This window comes from Rhyacophila brunnea, unplaced genomic scaffold (assembly GCF_057557595.1).
Source record: "Rhyacophila brunnea isolate RB1 unplaced genomic scaffold, BYU_Rbru_1.0 scaffold_5, whole genome shotgun sequence".
In the NCBI taxonomy this organism is placed as follows: domain Eukaryota; kingdom Metazoa; phylum Arthropoda; class Insecta; order Trichoptera; family Rhyacophilidae; genus Rhyacophila; species Rhyacophila brunnea.
This window is the reverse complement of record NW_028233170.1, coordinates 6,093,594-6,114,543: the sequence shown is the minus strand read 5'-3', so window position 1 is coordinate 6,114,543 and position 20,950 is coordinate 6,093,594. Positions and strand designations below refer to the sequence as shown.

Genomic DNA, 20,950 nt, shown 5'->3' with positions numbered 1-20,950 from the left:
CGGATGTCAAATAACTGTTCGTAATATTTTTTTATCTTTTTTCTACATTCTACCGCAATGGCATTTATTCTTGCGATTCATTTGCACGCCGAGGAAGTAAGAAGACAGCCTGTACAAGAGATACGCGCGCTGAATATAGAGCGAAGGAGGATACGCGATAGTCAGAATCCTTTTGATGTAACGGACACGTTCTTTCGACAATTATACAGACTGTCGAAAGAAATGGTGATCGAGATAGTGACCAAATTGGACTCCGTGTTGATGAGAGGCATACCCAAAGGAATTCCTGTCCAAATTCAGGTAATTAAAGTCACAAATTACTTCGACATTTAGTAGCTATACTTAACCCTACTTTATGACAGCGGAAGATAGGTAACATCATGGGTAAGATACATTTACTCAGTTTGACAACAGCACATGTAAATACCTACCTACTTCATCTTTAAGCATTCACCACGACAGATTAACAAGATTTGAATATTATGTTATTGAAAAAACTTGTTTCCTTTACTTGAATTTTAGGTTTTGGCTACTTTGCGTTTTTACGCAGAGGGAGGTTACCAAAAAGGGGTTGGCCAAGACTTCTTCTGCACAATGAGCCAGCCATCAGTGAGCAGATGCATTGGAAATGTATCCGATGCTATAATATCAGTGCTTGGCAGTACTTACCTGAAGTTTCCGAACAGTGCTGACTCTCGTGACAGAATTCAAAGAAGGTACTTACCAACCAATGCATTTTTAGTGTCGTGTTGATACCCTCTGACCAATTTATACAATTTTACATATAACTAGAGTACCAACAACATACACATGATGAGTAAAAAAGCAAATAATGATTGAACTGCAATATTATGTGTCGGTAAAACTTTGTTTTTATTTCAGATTCCAAGAAAAGGCTCATTTCCCAGGCATCATCGGATGCATTGACTGCACTCATGTGCGCATTTTCCCGCCACACTTGGAGACAGAATCATTTAAAAATTACCGTGGAAATTTTACTGTAAATGTGCAATTGGTAACAAATCATTAATTTTACTATGTTGTTTAATACTTTCGGTACTGTTCGGTTAAAGCGGAAAACGCATTTTGAAAATAGCCGATAAACTGGATTATTTGTTAGTTTAGGTTGGATTCGGTTAGGTTAGGTTAACCTAACAAATAATCCAGTTTATCGGCTATTTTCAAAATGCGTTTTCCGCTGTATCCGAACAGTACCATACTTTCATTACGAATAACTCAAACAAACAATTCATTAACACGACATTTATTTTTATGCAGGTATGTGATATGGACATGAACATTCTGGCAGTGAGTGCAAGATTCCCAGGCAGTGTTCATGACCAATTTATATTTAATCAATCGATGGTCAAAGTGGAAATGGAACGATTGCACAACGAAAGAGTTGGAAATTTTGTTCTCTTGGGTATGTCGAACTTTACTAGTGTGCACTATTTATGGCGGATCTTAACAAACATTTCAAATTTATTTAAATCCTGATTTCAGTCGAAAACATATTAAAATTAACAGATTGTCATTGTTCATTGTCCTTCTTCATTTCCTCTTGTTATTGATTGATCCAAAAAACATTTCAGGTGATTCAGGATATGCGGTAGAAAAATATATGCTCATTCCGATTCTACGTGCCGAGGTAGATACACCTGAAGCTCGCTATACGGCTGCCCACTGCTCAACAAGGAATGTCATAGAGAGACTGAACGGTGTGTTGAAAGCAAAATTTAGATGCCTTCGAGGGGATAGAGCCCTCCATTATAAACCTGAGAAGGCAACCAAGATAATATATGCGTGTTGTATTCTGCATAACATGATGCAACATTATAGGTAATTATTGAAGTGTCAAGTAAATGAAAACATTACTTAAACAGATGTGACATTGGACTGAGTCTGTCATGTGCTAACACATCTCTTTTTCTTTCTTTTTCAGGATACCGAATCTAGAACCTGTTGATGAGCCTGTCCTATCAGAATTCGTGTATAATGAGACGCGGAATCAAAATAGATTAAGGGAGGCATATGCTACTCGTCAACGAATTGTTGACATCTATTTTGGTGACGATTAACACAATCACTATACCAATATCTAATGGACAGGCTCGTTTTCAGCGCTCAATAACTCATTCCACATGTATGTGCCAAATAATTTAGCCTGTATTCAAACGTATATATGATATACGAAGGAGATGCAGCTAATGTTGGACAACAAGAAGACCAGGATCATCCCTCGTCATTTGCAGCTCGCCATCCGCAACGAGGAGCTGAACAAGCTGCTCTCCGGCGTCACCATCGCCCAGGGTGGAGTGCTGCCCAATATCCAGGCGGTGCTCTTGCCCAAGAAGACTGAGAAGGCGTGAAAAAAAATCGTATCGTCTATGATTACATGCAATAATCCATCTATCGTCGTACAAAAGGCCCTTTTCAGGGCCCCCATTTTTATTCAAATTCGAATGGTAGCGAACGTGTCGAGGTCGTTATTGTTGCTTATGAGATGACATTTATTATTTAACGAATCACTGGTCAAATTGGAAATGGAACGATTGCATAACGAAAGAGTTTTAACTTAAAGTTTAGTGTGCACTATTTATGGCGGATCTTAACAGCCTACCCCCACCCTTCGCCACTGGCATTGACAGTAACAAACATTTTCGTTTGGTTTAACATTAACCCGTATTTCGTATACATTAAAGGAGGATAGGAGGAGGGAGCAGGATAATAAATGAAACAACAGTACTTACATATTTATTCATTTCATCAAATTTATTTAAATCCTGATTTCAGTTGAAAACATATTCAAATTAATAACACAATCACTGCTGACCTGTAAATTAATATTTAAATATCATGTTAATTATATCTAATGGCCAGTCGCGGTGTCAGCACTGAATGAGCAGATTGTCATTGTCCTTCATCATTCTCTGTTTCCTCTTGGTATTGATTGATCTAATAAACATTTCAGGTGATTATGTGATTACATAATTCTACTGTACGAAAGGAGTATTCCCCTGTATACATTTCCATATGGCAATACATACAGTTTTTGCCGGTAACGCTTCTTGACATTTCTAATTGATCCGATTGATCGCTTATCATAATAATTAAAATATTGAATCCATCAATCCAGCAACAAATGTCTGCTGCATATTGCTGTACGGAATCCATTATTGAAGTGACAGATGTAGCAGCCATTTTGAATGACGTGAGACGTCAGATTGCTTACGTCACAAACAGTGCTATACGCTATGTGGTGGTTTTGTTAGCTTTATGGTTATTTTACATATAACTAGCGAGTACCCGGCATGCATTGCAATGCCACTCAAAGAAAGAAAGTGTTTGTGTCACTTCATTCCAATAAACTTAGTACTTATATAAATATGTATAATTTAATATATTCTTGATTTTGATTATAAATATACAAATTTCTCAATAAAAACTGTTTTTATGAAATACCTGTTTGAATTTTTACCATATTTTCTATGTATGCACTATAATGCGCTGATTTCACTGATTGGACATTTGTCTGGTTTTTGGGGTGGCTAGATTATATAGATTATATTGTATTATTTTAACAATAACAAATTGTTAGTAATGCTTTTATACTTGTTTTTTTTGACAAACACTTACCACATACATTGGGGAATTCCGCGTCAGTGACTTCTCAATGCCCTATAAAAATAAATCGGCATATTAATAAAGTTTTCTTGAAATTGAGTGAGGACACCTCTATAAAAAATCAAAATCATAGTCTGTATAACAATCAGTCGAGTTCTTTTGTTTTGGCTAAATATTTTCTTCAACATCCTTCGTTGGGATATATTTGGTGAAGTTTGAAAACAGAAAAGGTAATATAATATACATATTGATATTATGCATACCGTCAAAGCGGACACCAATGCCGTCGTCGTGGTTGCCGATGCCGCCATCATGGTTGCCGCAGTAGTTGACAGTGACTATAAAAACAATTATAAAACATATTATGAATCTTGTTGGACTGCTTTTTAACAAATATACTGCATAGTTTTCTTCCGATATACTTTCATTTGATATCGTAGTGATGCCTTCTTCGACTTTCAAATATACTATTATTGTTTGTTTACATACCGTCATTGCTGTAGCCATTGACGTCATTGCCCCCTCCATGGACTATAAACATATAATATAATATTAGTATAAAGCGAGTATGTATGCAGTCAAACGTTCACGATGCCTACGTGAAAGGTATTTTGATACCACAGTTAAAATATATACATATTATATAATGAATGTATGATAATAGTACCTTCATCATCCGGTTACCCTCCGATATAAGTTTGTGAGTATCGGCCAAACCGAGCGGCATCGATGCTGGCCTAAATCTCGCTGCTGTAATAAAAATTTTCACATTTCATTTTATATGTGCCAAAATACAAAAAAAAACCCTAAACCGAAGATGTTCTGACTGTTTTTTTAAGTGGAACCTAACTGACGAATTTTGAATGATTTTTGTTTTATGTCAAATGTCTTACCTCTAGTGGGCCGTAAAGGCGTCTCTGTCGCCTGCCGGGTCAGACTTTCACCGGCCGAGTGATTATCATAGACTGCAATACAAATAGACGGATAATGTTTAATATTGCTGGCTGGAAATAAATTCTAATATATATTACTATACACAAACAATATTTAACTATTACCTCTAGGTGTGCCCTCAAAGCTAGGCACCACCGAGTGACGTGTGAGAACCTCCTCACGTGTTGGTGTGTTACGGGCTGCAATAGAAATAAATCATTGACATTGTGTAACTGTAATCAAAATGAATCGATGACATAATAAAATAATTGTCAACATACTGCACTATTTATTATACCAAAACAAAATATTGCTATGTTACCTCTAGGTGGTGGCGTAGGGACGTCCTCGGCTAACCGAAAGTAGTCCGGCAGTGGACATCCATTTGTAACTGTAATAAAAATAATTCGACGACATTACATAAAACAATAATTGCAAACATACGACACTATTTATTATACCAAAACAAAATATTGCTATGTTACCTCTAGGTGGTGGCGTAGGGACGTCCTCGGCTAACCGAAAGTAGTCCGGCAGTGGACATCCATTTGTAACTGTAATAAAAATAATTCGACGACATTACATAAAACAATAATTGCAAACATACGACACTATTTATTATACCAAAACAAAATATTGCTATGTTACCTCTAGGTGGTGGCGTAGGGACGTCCTCGGCTAACCGAAAGTAGTCCGGCAGTGGACATCCATTTGTAACTGTAATAAAAATAATTCGACGACATTACATAAAACAATAATTGCAAACATACGACACTATTTATTATACCAAAACAAAATATTGCTATGTTACCTCTAGGTGGTGGCGAAGGGACGTCTTCGGCTAACCGAAAGTAGTCCGGCAGTGGACATCCATTTGTAACTGTAATAAAAATAATTCGACGACATTACATAAAACAGTAATTGCAAACATACTACACAATTTATTATAACAAAACAAAATGTCGCTATATTACCTATAGACAATATTTATTTAACTATTACCTCTGGGTATGCCCTCAAAGCTTGGCACCGAGTGACATGCGATAACCACAGGACGTGTTGGTGTTTTACGGGCTGCAATACAAATAAATCAATGACATTTAATAGTATACCTAATAATTGCAAACATACCACACTATTTATTATACCAAAACAATATGTCACTATGTTACCTCTAGGTGGTGGCGAAGGGGTGACCTCAGCCGAAGACAATGTATCCGCCATTCGTTCGTCATCGACGAACTCCAATGGCGGACATACATATGTGTCTGTGGCTGTAATAAAAATAAATCAATACATTTAAATACATATAAATAAAAAATAATTTTCAATTAATATTTGCACCTTTATTGTTATTCATTACTTGACAAACAAAGCTCGTGGTTGGACCACCCCGCTGAGGAACTGCTTCCGATTATGGATAATATTTTGATTGAATTATCATCCAGTTCCACAGCGTGGTGGCAGTTCCCCGTTGAATTTAAAGCGCGGACCCGGTCACCATTCTTCTTCCGCGCTTTTTGCTTCATCTCCTTCCAGACCTGGGAAATCACAATAAAACGTGTCAAGATTAACATTACCCAGTAAACATTGATAAGTGCTAAGACATTAAACTTTAGCTTACTATTATTAAGTATTTATAATTACAGTTTTCCACTGGTCAATTGATTTCGATGGGCCTATAGAATCTAATTGCCGGGATACACGTTTCCAGTCTCGCGCCATGCTTTCACCCCCGAGTGGACCATAAAATCTCCCGAGAGCTAAGTTTTGGTTCTCGTACATTAACTGCACGAGAAGGTCTTTTTGTGCGGTCGTAATCCGCGGCCCGCGAGTTACTACAACACTGAAATACATAAAAGATACCATTATAAGTTATTTATTGGCACATTCACTGTAATAAACAAATATTTAAATTATATATTCTTACCGTGGTATCACCGCTGTTCCCGAATTAGACATGACAATTATAATATGTTTGGTTACGTTTGACGTATTGATTATTGACGGTTATATTTGAAGTATTATTAAGTCGCGTTTGACGTTTGACATTGAATAAACGAAGCTCGCGGCGTTCGGGTATTAATACCAGAGACAACGCTGCACGAACATGGCCGATTTTAACCGAAGTCAGAAAATCATAGATAATATACCAGCAAATAACGTACGTACTTCACGCCGGAGTTAGCCGTTTAAACCGGATATGAAAGTTAGCTGCCGCTAAAGTGATAATATCTGACAGTGTGCGAGAATAACAAATGTGTTAACTTGGACCAATGGTAACATCGTAAATGTGCTAAAGTGATAATTGTTAAGAATAGGCCTATTGATCACGTTTTCCGGATGCCGCTAGAGAGTTCGACACTCTCTTACCCTGCACCAGTACTATAAAAGCAATCTACGGGTGGGAGGTGCGAGGCGTGGTTATGAATTGAGGAAAGAGGCGTGATCATGTGAAGTGAGGTTATTAGTTTCAAAGTCGGTAACTTCATTTTTTGTATTTTTCTCACTACTTAGGTAGGTAGTAAATATTTTTGCATCATAAATATATTTTAAATAATTAAATAAAATAAATATAAATTATATATTCATAAAATATCAAATCCACTCCCATTTTATAATAAAATAAAATTAAACCGGTTTGATCAGCCGCCATTTTCCTTATGTTATGAAGTTAAAACATGTTTTTTTATTAATTTTAATGACGTTAAGGATATTTTATTGGTGGTTATGTTATGTTTTAAGTTTATTTATGGTTGCAAAAAAAAATATTCTATTTGCAGTCCAAAATAAGCTTGACAGTTTTTGCGGTTATCTAAAATTTGCAGAATATGGAGGTTTCCAACTTTGAAACTAACTCGCTTGCCAAATGCTTCAATGCTGAAGCGTCATGACTCAAATAGACTCTATGACGATCGGTCATATAAATGCCGAAAAACCCGTTTCTTATGTTGGCGTCCTGTGTCACAGGGTGTCACAGAGTGTAAATACAATGTCATAGCTATCATACAATATGTATGTATAATATGTCGGAATGGCATAGATATGATCATAGACACTAAAACGCTCTTGGCACATATGTGCCCAATCGTCATATAGTCTATTTGAACCTTAAGACGGCGAAGTAGGTACGTAACAAAGTTTGTATTATCGAATAGTTCTATATAATTATGGTTAGTGAGTATGTTGCCTCGAATAAAACGCACACACACACATTTCCAATGGGCAATATACATATTTTGAAAATTTTTACTAACACGCGTGCAAGTGAAATCTGTAGAATCAATTCGCCATCAGATGACTGGAGCCGAGGTATTCTTCCGTTTTATTATTTATGAAGTAAGTTTAGGCCGTATACAAAATGAAACAAAATGTTATCTTGTCTATATCTTTTTGCTGAGTAATATAATATTTATGTTGCGAGCAACTGTTATATTTTGATACGATTTTTAAAACATCACAGACTTGATTTATGCCTTTAACTTTATATCTACATTTTTTGTGCTACTTATATCATAAAAATGAATGCTTACGTAATTATTTTGAAAATATTATTATTTTATCAAATGTTTAACTGATTTGGTGTTTACATTATAAAAGTATTTAAATAAAGTTTTGAAACACGGCCATCAAATTTTATTTGTATTAACAAAGAATACGGATACATATAAAATCAGATTGAATGTGCAATTATATCCTCTACATTTATCCAGTTTTATTATGAAACTTTAAACTATTAGAAACTACCATCTTATGGATAAGTAATAATTATGGATAATGAATTGAAATCGGGTAATAACTTTTTGTAAATGTTTTAAAATATAATGCTATCTTTACATTGTATTTTAAGATTAGGTACTCGTACCTAATAATATTTTTGCTTCCAATAAATAATTACCACTTGTGGCCTATTATATTAAAATTATTAAAGAAAAAGCCTTTTGAGTTTATCAATAGGTGGTTAACATACTGTTGTTTGACATGGACTTTATGCAGTTTCCGTATACTCTGTGGTAATGTGTTTTGCGAGAGTATTATTCCAAATAGATAACTATCGAGGCCTGAACAAAAACGAACCATACGTGTGAGTGAGAAAGCATTCGGTATACTTATATCTTCGTAATACGCGTTAGAGTAAGATAGAATTTCTACGACTGAATTAAATATTTTTTGTCCACGTCGCCGATAAATATTGATTCGGATGACTTCAGTCATTTAAAAACTGCAAGCAGGTATTGCTGAAATTTATTATTTTGTGTTAAATATGACGTTAGTGGTAATTATTTTTAGTTAATTTAGTAGAAAATATGGTTACATGGTCGTATAATGTTTCATAGTCAAGTAATAATAATAAAATTGAGGTTTTAGGTACTGTATGTTATACGCAAGAAACATGGCTTTATTTTGCCGAACTATACCCACTCTGTTTATATTATTACTCTGAGGTACGGATGGTTTTTTCGGATTAACGATACTAAATCGAATAGTGTAATACAATTTATTTTAAGATTATTGAATCTTTTATGTATTGGTAGTGTCCAATTTCTTTTACATAATTCAAATGTTAATAGATTACCGACCTTAGAGCCCTATGCAGAATCCAAGATTTCGATCTTAAGGATAAGTTGCCGAAAAGCATGACTTAACTATAGACTATACCGAGTATAGAGTTAAGGAATCCTTAACCATAGACTACTTTTGTTATGAACACGCCCCCTTCTGTATTACCATTTACCACTGAGAGCTGCAGTCAAAATAAATTCGCGTGTCTATGAAACAGTCCATACACTCAAATTCATTTAACAATGTATCTCAATATGGATATTGATAGCGTTAATTCGTTTGGCATGTACTTGCAGAATATTATTTTACTTTCTATACGCCAGCCCGCAGAAATACAAGATGCCAGATGATAGTATAACACTTGACGCTAGTGTTACCATGCTAAAAAATATCTTGCGGTGCCTGTGGAATCACGTATAATGACTTATAACGGAAATAAAAGAGTATTGTAATTAAATATTAATATGTATTTATAGTTATTGCATTTATAAAGTGCAGTTGTCATCTTTTAACAATTATAAAATAATTTACCTAAACTATAGGAAATAGAATGTTTAAATATGGTATTATTTTTAATAGAAAAAACGAACGAAGCTTTAAGACGAGGTGAACCATAGACAACATGATCTTAACTAAGGACAATGTTGCTGCATAGTGTTTTCTGCCAAGGAAATTTTAGTTATGACAAATGTTTCTGCATTCCGTTCATAGATTTTACTGATTATATTTAAATATAATGTCTCTTTTATTATTGATGTCTGGCCATAATAGAATATATTTTTTAGTGCAAGTAAGTGTGATTAAAATTATATGCAGTAATATTGTCGTTCATCAATAAATATACTGAGACTTGGTTGTTGTTTCCTGTAAGAACATCAAAAAATGATGTGAAACTAATTCAACATAAAAAATCGTATTTATTTAAGGCTGACGCAGGCTCAACCCATACTATTTTTAGCGCATTCGATGTTATTTTCCTTTGCCCGCATCAAAAGAAAATTTGTTCGAAGCAAGGCGGTACATAATGGCATGTGCATGCAAATTTCGGCGCAGTCTGCTGCCCCGAACTACCGAACGTAGTTCAACTATGACAACGTTTTGTTTCAAATATCGAATTGACTTTTCTCGATCATACTAGCCTCATACTTTCATGATAGAAATGTACCCACATTTTGGTACTTGACATACAATAAAAGCCTTTATTTTTAATACATATAAGTTATATTATTGTACATCTGGTAAATAAACAAATTTAGCATTTATTACTAAATTGTGCACACACATATTTGTTCATCAATTTCATGTAAGCTTAATAAGAATATTCAATCCATTTATTACCTTATATCGATTATTCTTCTCTAATACTTCAAAGTCTTACAAAAATACTGACTTGCATAATATTGTATAATAGAATTCATTTACATTTTTACATAAAATTCGTCGATTTATACAACAGTTTAACATACAATAATTGATTCGTGAATTATTTGTCATCAACATATTTCACTACCTACTCCAGAAAGACATTCAGAATAACTCTAATATAGATGAAATATGTATGCGAGTATAATTAGTACTCTTTAATCTGTTTAGTTATTGATTTAAGTAAACAGTATTTGCTTAAATGTATTTACTTAATTTTCCAAAAATTTATAATGAATAAAACTTGATTTACCTATATTATAGACGTAGCATAAATAGTTATATGAAAATAAAACTGTTGAAATTACTAAAATAGCTGTAAGATAATTTAAATCTCAAATACATAGGGAGGAAATTAATTATTCTATTTAACAATGACAATTATTTACCTAAACATAATTTTAAATATACTCTACTAATCAATTCCATAAATAATGAATTGTGTAGATATTGCAAAGATCAATCCGGATACCTGAATTTGGTATGAAAATATTGATTTAAAATACATAATATAATACTATAACGACAGTGTCTTCTACCTATCCTTTGACACTATTCAGTGTTTATATTGTTATTGCCATATTTTAGGGATGTCAACGTATAAATAAATTATTATCGACTTATCACAATTTCATAAATAACCGCATAAGTATATAAAAAATTTTGAATAATAAGCATGTTCGAATAATTGTACTAAAATCAAAGCATTATCATTACAATAAAATAAATGTAGCTGTTAAAGAAGACGACATAATAATGTGAATTGAAATACCTAACGGGTAAGGAGAAGCAGGCAACCGATCTCGAGTAAAGAATAATACGGGATAAATTTAAACACGTGTCAAGAATACGTCATACGTCGAATACTGACAACTGCTCCCGGTTTATGCATTGACGCTCATTTAATATTGATGTATTACACACAACACTATTGCACGTATATAATGCGTGCTTCATTTTCGTAGGACACTCACACATTCAAAGCACTGCGTCAAAATTTACTGTATTGGTAATAGCCTATCGGAAATCTATTTATTATATGTTCTGTGGACTCAACCATTACCATTTACATTACATCTAGATGAGCAGTAACAATAATCGCAATCAACATTATATCAGCCGTACCTAAAGACACCCCAGAAACATTCATAATGAAATCTTCGATACTATGTTTCCAGTCGATGTGCTTACCATTTAATAAATCTCATTTAGTGCTAGCACCGCGACTGGCGCATTTGGAGTCGTTGGTCATTAGATATAATTAACGTGTTATTTAAATGTGGTAATTAAAAGGTTAGCAGTGATTGTGTTTTAACACACGATATTATCACGCCGGAATTTATTATACATTCGTGGTCCAATCTCAATTATTTAACTAAACATAAAAACAGAATCATTACAATGCGCCAAAGTACATAATGTAACTTTTTTATGGTCACCTCTTATACTACACTAAAACGGTGTGGAATTGTCATTAAGTATAGTAATACTAAAATGAAGATATCGACTACCTCATGGAATAACACACTAACTCTAAATTATCAACTTTTCAGGAGAGCAAAAAAACCATTCAAAAAAATGTGTAGCAAAAGCCGTTTATTATGTGCAAATATTATTTAAATTATAATTTATATCTTTAAATAGAGTATCATTTAAGCATACAATCAACTTTTGCAAGACATAATTTTGGGAAATAATACCCTAAATGTGTTTTTCCACGTTAAGTTTGACAACTAAAATATTACATCTAGATTTGGTGTGATTTTTCCCGTTTATATATTTTTAGAGGGTGTATATATCTATACTTGATGTGTTTTTCCACGTAACTATTTTTTTTTTCATAAAAAAAGTACCACGTAACTTGAGATGGTGTTTTTTTCCATGCTAATTCTGAAAGATAATCTTAAATATCTCGACTTAGAGAGATTTTTGTTTTTAATTTTACGGGGAATGACATACTATGTGCTCTTAGTGTTTTCTCTCTCGATGATATTTGATTAAACCATTTTTTAATTAAACAATATTTTATCGCAATAAACTGTATTTTAACCATTCAGTCAGTTTCAGGAAATTGTTTTACAGAACATAATATTATAGTAAAATAATTGCAAAAGTTACTTAATGAATATTCCACTCAACATAATAATGATTGATAGTATAAATTAAGAAATTACAGGATAGTTTGTTACCTATATATTTTACGTAAATTACGTTGCAACATTGTCAAGTAAATAGGTACCTACATGGATAATTATAAACGTTATGTAAATTAAACTTTTTTAAATTAAGTTTAGGAAAACTATCAACTAATATACAACTGTATTCTTAAAATTAGATTTAAAATATGTAAAAATAGTACTTATAAGACTTCTATACTTCTATGCAGCTACTTATTTCTATCGCACCTCACTTAGCTGTTTGTAGATGCCAAAGATAACAATTAATAGCCATCCTATCATGAACAGTGAGATTATAGATGGCATATTATTTTCCCTTATAATGAAAGACTCGTACTTCACTTTGTGACACAGTTAAAACTTTTGCAAATCAAAACATGCTGTAACAGCTGTAATGTGATTTTCTTTTGCACGATTTATATCACCCTGATTCATTGCTCTCGAACGTTCTGTAAATAATAAATGTTGCTGATAATCACTTTATTTTTTATTAAATATTTAATTTACTCAATTATTGTTTCCGTTCCTGTTCAGACGAAGAAATACGAGAAAAATATGCCTTTATATTGGCGTTCAGTAGCAATTGGAAATTGATATTATTTTGATCCAAACCATATGCTATATTGGGGAAACATTTTCACCATATTCAAATTCTCGTCTAAATATTCTTTTTGGCTATTTTTTCTAACATAGTGGGATTCTTTTCTTATAAAATATATTATTAACATGTTTAATTACACTATTTTTGCTTCATGCGCATGAGAACGGTTGTTGTGTCTGCCTTGACTATACAATAGCAATTCTGACTCTTAATTTTTTTTAAAAGCACTCACCACCCACATATTTGAAATTGAAAGTGTTTGTAAAAACATAGTTTTACATACTTTTATTATTTCGTTATTGCATGACAAACCATAAATAAGTGCTTTTAAACGTCTTAAAGAAGCTGGTAGTTTTTGGATTTTCTTTTGCACTGACTTGTCATATCCTAAGATGTAATCCCATTGTTTCTCATGATTGCCAATAATACAAAATGAATCAAAACTAACTTGACGTTCGGATTCAATCATTTTTGGGCACTTATTTGAATTGGCAAGAATTTTTACACAGTGCTTCCATGGTATTCAAATATTCTTATATTCATTCACATATTCTTCACCTGCATTGAATGCTTTTTTGGCTTTCTTCCTTTTACACAAGTCTTACATTACAGCTCTCTTCTTTTTCTCGATTCAGGTGTGTCAATTTATAGTGGAAATAATTTGAACAGATGCACTAAGTAGGGACAACGTCATGTCTGATGACGTGATGTCTACAAGTGCATTTATGTTTAAAGGTGGCAAAGTACTGACAGAAGTATACTGTTATTTATTATGCTCTGAAATAGAGCGATATATTTCATTCTGTGTAAGATCTGCTGGAGATTTCGTAATTTCTTCGATCAAATCATCAATCATTCCCAAATCTCCTCCAAATTTTTGCGTCATATATGGCACACTGGAAGAACAACTAAAACCCGACAATCCAGGATCACTAGGACTATTCGGAGTCTTCAGATGGGGATAAAATCAACCTGTTTATCATCGTGGACTATCCAATTTTCACCCAAACATGCAATTAACCTTTTAGACTTTTTTTACTACCATATTTATCATAAAAGTATAGTAAAAAGGTCAACACATATGCAAAAATAGGCAAGTATTACCTTATTTACTTATCACAAGTCGTCATGGAATCAATACAAGAAAAATAATTATTTTAGGTTGTAAATTGGAAACTAATGGTGCAAATATGCATTTATATGATGCTTACTAATGATAGGAAGAGAGAAGTTATAGTTTATATTACGAAATACAGAATATTATAAACATTGAAAATCCTGTAGGAGCCAATAGTAGGTACAGACAGAATATTTAAGGTTGAATCATTTATAATTATAACCTAAAAATGTGTTGTCTGAAGAAGGAGATTTATTTTTTTATTGTTTCCATCCTTTATTTTATTAGTCTCTAGAGCTTATTGTAATATTCGCCGAGATCTAGTTGGGGACATATTAATTAAATGGAAGAGTTCATAACTTAAATCCATTAGAATTTAAATTCAAATTCCAATAGTACCCACCATAGGCCGATAGTATTAATAATAATATTAAAATTAGTCATTTGTACACAATAACAAAAATAATACATTTTTACTGTCACAAAAGCAATTTGTGATAATGAAAGTAGGTGCGATTCATTACAAAGGATAATGATTTTTCAATACAGTGTTGTTATATATTGATAAAGGCGAGATTTGAAGGTGAAAGTTGAATGAGTGTCATATTCCACGGTGAAAACATAGTTATATGATACACTAAAATGATTTGTGTAGGGAGCATGTATATTTTTTCCGAGTAATAACACACCAACTACAAGTGGATTATTATTCCATGTAATTTAAGATTTTACAAAAAATGTTATATAATCATAACTCTACTTACGAGTATTATTTTAAACAGTATTTTGGGTGTTTTTCGAGAAAAAAATCCAAAAAAAAATTGGCTGGTGTGGTATTTTTTTCTATGCAACAATAGCTCAAAAAACATAAAACACACTATTTCGAATTGGTGTGTTATTACATGAGGCAGTCGATATGACTCCTATACGCATAGTGCAAGCTCTTTAGACTCTTTGGTAAATACACACAGTACATACGTATACATATATACGCACTACCCATAATAATATAAAGAAGATACATTTGAAAGATATAAAAAAAAAATATATACACTTTGTGTGTAGTAGGTATGTATGTTTAAAGAAGCGGGTAAAGTGGGGTGAGATGGAAATATCGGAAAACAAAAATTGCAAAATGGGGAACAATTTAATTTTGAATTCGGTTCGCTGGGGCGGCTGTTTTGTTTGGAGACGTGACCTCCAAGAAAGAGCCGTTTTCCAATTTGTTATTTATATCGAATAAGCCAGCAATATGTGTTGTTTTGTCGTAATATAAGTTACCTATTGTTATGTTTACGATGAAATATGCGAGCGCGTAATACATTGTACAATTAACGTTTTTTCAACCCAAGATTATAAAGATTATTTATTATTGTTTATTCTTAAAATTTATCATGTGTTTTTTTTACGCGCAGTAGAGCAATTTTGCTTATAGAGTGAATTCAGATGAGGTGTAACGAGAAGCCGTCAATGCCTGCTCGAAAAGCTAGCGTAAAAGTTAATTGCAAACTCCATTGGAAAATTTACCAAATATCTTAAATAATGTTAGAAAAATAATTAAAGTAATAATTACAAGATAAAAAGAAATTTTATATACCACGTTTTTAAATTTTCTGTTGAATCATATACACTTGTCAATTCTATGTATTAATAATTTAGGACAAATAAGATAATTGTCAACAAATCATTTTTTTTGCTATTTTGCAACAAACAAACAAATATAGAATACTGAATTGTCATTTTGATTTCCATAGTAACGCACGTATATATTATTAATTTAGTTGCTAGGACCACCCACTTAGCAACCAATAATAGTGGATTGGATTACGGATTTCTTCCGAAATAACGTTTCATACAAAACAGAATTAACTGAAAATGAATTCAATTCTACTTAAATATAGCTATAAGAATTTTAGTATTAAAATAATGCATTGGCATCGTGTTCTGATATATTCTAAAAGTTTCAAATGTCTATCTAGTCGGGAAGTTTGTTAAAAATCGATTGCAAAATTTGTACTGGATAAACAACCACCGGACAAAGAAGAAACGAGCTAAGAAAAACGTGGTAAAACATGATGCACTTGCTAATAAAAAAATAATTGTTAGAAAAGGTAAAAAAATAATATACCTTTATTGACAGTTTTAAAAGAATACTCTTTTATGATGTACAATATGTATTATTATATTTAATGTTGACATCTTTTATACAAAGTGTACATGTCGTCGTTGTCAGAGTTAAGTACTCAAATATACCCCAGTTTTTCATAATATTTTCGATATTTATACGCCACATCAACCCTTGACGTTTATATTCTCATGTAAACAATATGCAAATATCGTCATTAGTAGATTATAGGTATACATAAACCCTCGTAGTCTAGTGCGTAAGGTGCTGGCCTTTCATCCGAGTTTGATTTCCGGTGAGGAAATAATTGATTTTTGTAATTTTCTCTAAGTCTGAGAGTTTGTGATTGTTTCAGTTACATTACTAACTATACTACTGTCATTAGGCCATATGGACTTTTATAGTGTTTAAAAAGATATGGTGAATGCAAATATATTTATAATATAGTGCAGACACATACATCTTCTTCTTCTTCTTCCACCCTGTCACGTCCCAACATTGGGGCATAGGGCAAGCACAAGTTGGCGCCACTTCCCTCGGTCCATCGCCAACTCCTGCACCTCCCGCCATGTCAGACCTGCAGTACGTAGGTCGCTTTTGTAGCATCGCTACGTGAGGGAGGGCCGGCCATGGCGACGGAACCCTTGACGCTGTGCCACAAGGGTACGAAGTGTTGCACTCTTTGGCAGCATCCGAAATACGTGTCCCAGCCACGTAAATTGTCTCTTCGTGATAACTTCAATCACCGAAGGCTGTTGTGTCTACATACTAATATGTTTCTCGAAGTGAATATTCCATTTTGTATTCATAATTATGCAGGTACTACATCTAGATAACTCTGATTTGGTCACTGTTGGGAAAATGAAATTTAAACTTTACAACTTGATTTAACATAAATCTAGGCTAAAATTATTATTTAAAATAAAAATGAAAAATTGTGCTTGTCTAATTAGGAACAATTCAATAATGTTCAACTGTATGAAAAAATATTGTAGATATATATATATATTATTTTATTTATTTAATGCATGTATGGTTTTAATGTTTAACATTTAACATTTTTTTTTTGATTTGATGTAATGCTTATCTATTATTTTCAATGCTGTGCTATCTAATATGGGAAAAGGAAAGTTATTAAAATACCCCTAATTTCTCTACACTCCTCAAGATTTTCTCTTTAAAAATTCCCACCACTTCTACTTTTAAAATGGCTTAAATTGTTTATGAGCACTATACATACATACTATTATTTTAATATCAACGAATTTTTACTTTAAACTACTTCAAAATATAGAATATTTAGCGTAGTTTCTGATACATCTGTCATAATAATATTTTAATACTATAGAATCATTATAGTTTATCAAATTGAATTACTTACGAACAATTGTAAAACATGTCAGGAAAATAATATTAAAGAGACAAAAACTTATTGCTGAGTGAAAAATGAACAAAAAAATACATCAGCAAGAATACTAAATACCGCGCATGAACGCAACAAAAGAAAATGTGTACGTCGAAAAGGCTTTCCCGGCTGCCAAATGTATATAATTTCGGATCACTTTAAGTTGTGAATGGGCCGAAATTTTCCACGCAAAATATGACGAAAGGGGAAGGAAAATATTCTAAGGTAGAGAAGTTAAAATAGCATGTTAAGGAAGTTAGAAAAGTTTTCGTTTTTATTTTTCCAGGAAAAATTACAGCCAAGATAGACGGCTCACGCAAACTGCCGGAAAATGAGAGATTACGTTTTGATGAATTTGAGAGAACGTTAAATAACATATGAGAGTATTGTAGAACCATTGCATTTGTATATTACATAATTTATTTGTAACAACTTGTATTACTAACTATTGTTACCAACGCAATAATTTATTGCACACCGATGTATTTATAACAACGTTTTTCTTAGCTCATATTCTTATATTTCCGGTGGTTCTTTGTCCGGTACAAGTCTTGCAATCGATTTTTAACTAACTTCCCGACTAGCTAGACATTTGAAACTTTTAGAATATATCAGAACACGAACCAATCAAAACCAAACCTGCAATGTGCAATACCAATAATTGGGAGGGCAATAAATGTATTCATCCAAATCACGTCAGATACTCATATATTTCACATATAAGTGTGGACCTTTAGGTTGAGTTTCGGTAGACGCTGTTTTCTAAATTATTATACAGCTCACTTGGTATATTTATTTGTACTTTTTACAACGTTTTTATTAGGTCATATTCTTGTTTGTCCGGTGGTTGTTTATCCAGTACAAATCAGTTGCAATCGTTTTTTAACTAACTTCCCGACTAGCTAGACATTTGAAACTTTTAGAATATATCAGAACACGATGCCAATGCATTTTTAATACGTGAAGCCATCTTTAAGTACAATTGAATTCATTTTCAGTTAATTCTGTTTTGTATGAAAAGTTATTTTGACACCATTATTGGTTGCTAGGGGTCTGGGGTCCTAGCAACTAAATTATTAATATATACGTGCGTTACTATGGAAATCAATATGACATGTCAAGTACAAATTTTGTTGATCGTTTAAACTAGTCAAGTCAAGTTTATATGGTTTAACAGAAAATTTAAAAACGTTGTATATAAAAAGTTCTTTTTATCTTGTAATTATTATCACACTTCGCATATTGACGTATTCCACCTGCGTGAGGAATATAGGTGGGCATTGTCTTATAAATTCTCAAAATGGGGTCTGCTTAGCTCATTCGGTGTAGGGACTGCCTTGTATCTAATTAATATTTTTATGTATTTACACTTTTCTACTGTTTATTAACTTTTATATAATACTGTTTTAAAAATATTTCTTTGTTTCTCAATGTCATGTTGTGAACGTCTAAAATTATTAATTTGTTGTCTTCACTAGGTATATTATGTAAAAAAATGAATTAAAATTATTGTGCAGATTTAATTTTAAAAAAAAACACGTCCATTTTTTAATACCATGTATATCGTGGGCTACCTTTCGTCGTTATAAAAAGCTGCACTTGAATTCACATAGGTGTTAATAGTCCCAATTAATTAAAATAAAAACAAAATGGTCTCAATTCAATTAAAAAATAACATTATTATGACATTGAACCTTTTAGAGTTAAAAATAAATGTATATTGGACAAAAATAATATTATGATATATTTGATTATGTACTGTATTTTAAAACTAATTCAGATACACTCCCGGAATTTTAATATGATTGAAAAATCGAGCGGAATCATGTTATTGTAAATAATATTACTCAAAATTATTCCAACACGTGATGTTGAATTTTGAGTAGATGTTGTTTTTTTGGTTAATAATTTGCCATTACTACCCGGAATGACTACATTATTCAAATTGTTTGACTCGGTTTTGTCTACCAAACGTTTGGGTTTATCGAAAATTCCTATTTTTTTTATTTTATCCACAATTAAAAGACCACATCGAAGTGGTGAATAAGTTAAATATAAATTATTTATTGATGGAAATTTAATGAGGGACCACGAATTCGCTGGAAGGACCCAGAGTCCTTATCAACGTCAAATACTACAAAGAATGGCACTAGTTAGAGAAAGGAGATAATATTATATTAAATATGTATATTAAATTTAATTTAATTCAAGTTTGATTTATTAAATAAACTTGTTCTGCATTGGTTTCTTAGTGTATATAGCAGTTATAACTAGTGTAATCCTGTGGCATTATTAAGATATTTTTTTATAGGCAGCGAAAGAGCACGTCGAAAATTCTACTCTGGAATTATTATAGTATGGTCAAAATGGAGCTTTTGTTCTATTTTCAAAGCATTATCCTAGACATACCTTAAGCGTTGTAGATAATCTATTTATATAATTTTGAAGCCTAATTACCCTTTAGATTTATTTTTAACATTTCATGACTGCATAAAGTATTTTTATTACATAAAATAGTATTCTTTTAAACCTCTCGCTCTCATGTTTTATAATATAGTCATATTTCAGTACATAAATGTGCAGTGGTGATATTTTAGATTCATTAATTTTTAAACGCATTTATAAAACCATTAGCAAAATTTATATTGACATTACTATAGTGAAATATTTACGATAAAAAAATATATTTATAATCTCTGTGAACCCAAATTTGATAAGAATTAGGCATTTTATTATTCAAAAAAATGGGCAAGATTACCACATCTGAAGATAATTATAAATATACTGATTATAAGCTATGCTTTTGACCATCCAAATGTGATAAACATTTTACGAATAATGATTGCTTTATAATAATTATTGACCTAAGAATAAGGTAGTGTTTTTTTGAAATACGCCATTTCTTTTGGCATTCCCCAGTGGTTAAGCTACAACATACGGCCGTAGCCACAAATTGACAAATTATTATTGAAGTAGGGAGTAA

General features: G+C 32.3%; 1 protein-coding gene across 4 annotated transcripts; it reads right to left on the bottom strand.

Moving 5' to 3' along the window:
• Window positions 1-2,748: 2,748 nt before the first annotated feature.
• LOC147065948 (uncharacterized) lies at window positions 2,749-6,530 on the bottom strand. 4 transcript variants are annotated; one of them, XM_085955361.1, is made up of 12 exons: window positions 6,205-6,530; window positions 5,921-6,098; window positions 5,730-5,831; window positions 5,369-5,437; window positions 4,880-4,948; window positions 4,683-4,757; window positions 4,518-4,589; window positions 4,292-4,374; window positions 4,114-4,155; window positions 3,888-3,962; window positions 3,637-3,678; window positions 2,749-2,955 (listed from the first exon to the last, which is right to left on the bottom strand). In XM_085955361.1, exons 1-12 carry the CDS (start codon window positions 6,424-6,426, stop codon window positions 2,911-2,913), a joined length of 1,074 nt encoding a protein of 357 aa, XP_085811487.1. In that variant the 5' UTR covers window positions 6,427-6,530; the 3' UTR covers window positions 2,749-2,910. The 4 variants fall into 4 exon arrangements, with proteins under 4 accessions (XP_085811487.1, XP_085811486.1, XP_085811485.1 ...); XM_085955360.1 differs by having other exon boundaries at window positions 2,859-2,955; window positions 3,888-4,155; XM_085955359.1 differs by lacking the exon at window positions 2,749-2,955 and having other exon boundaries at window positions 3,109-3,962.
• Window positions 6,531-20,950: the final 14,420 nt, after the last annotated feature.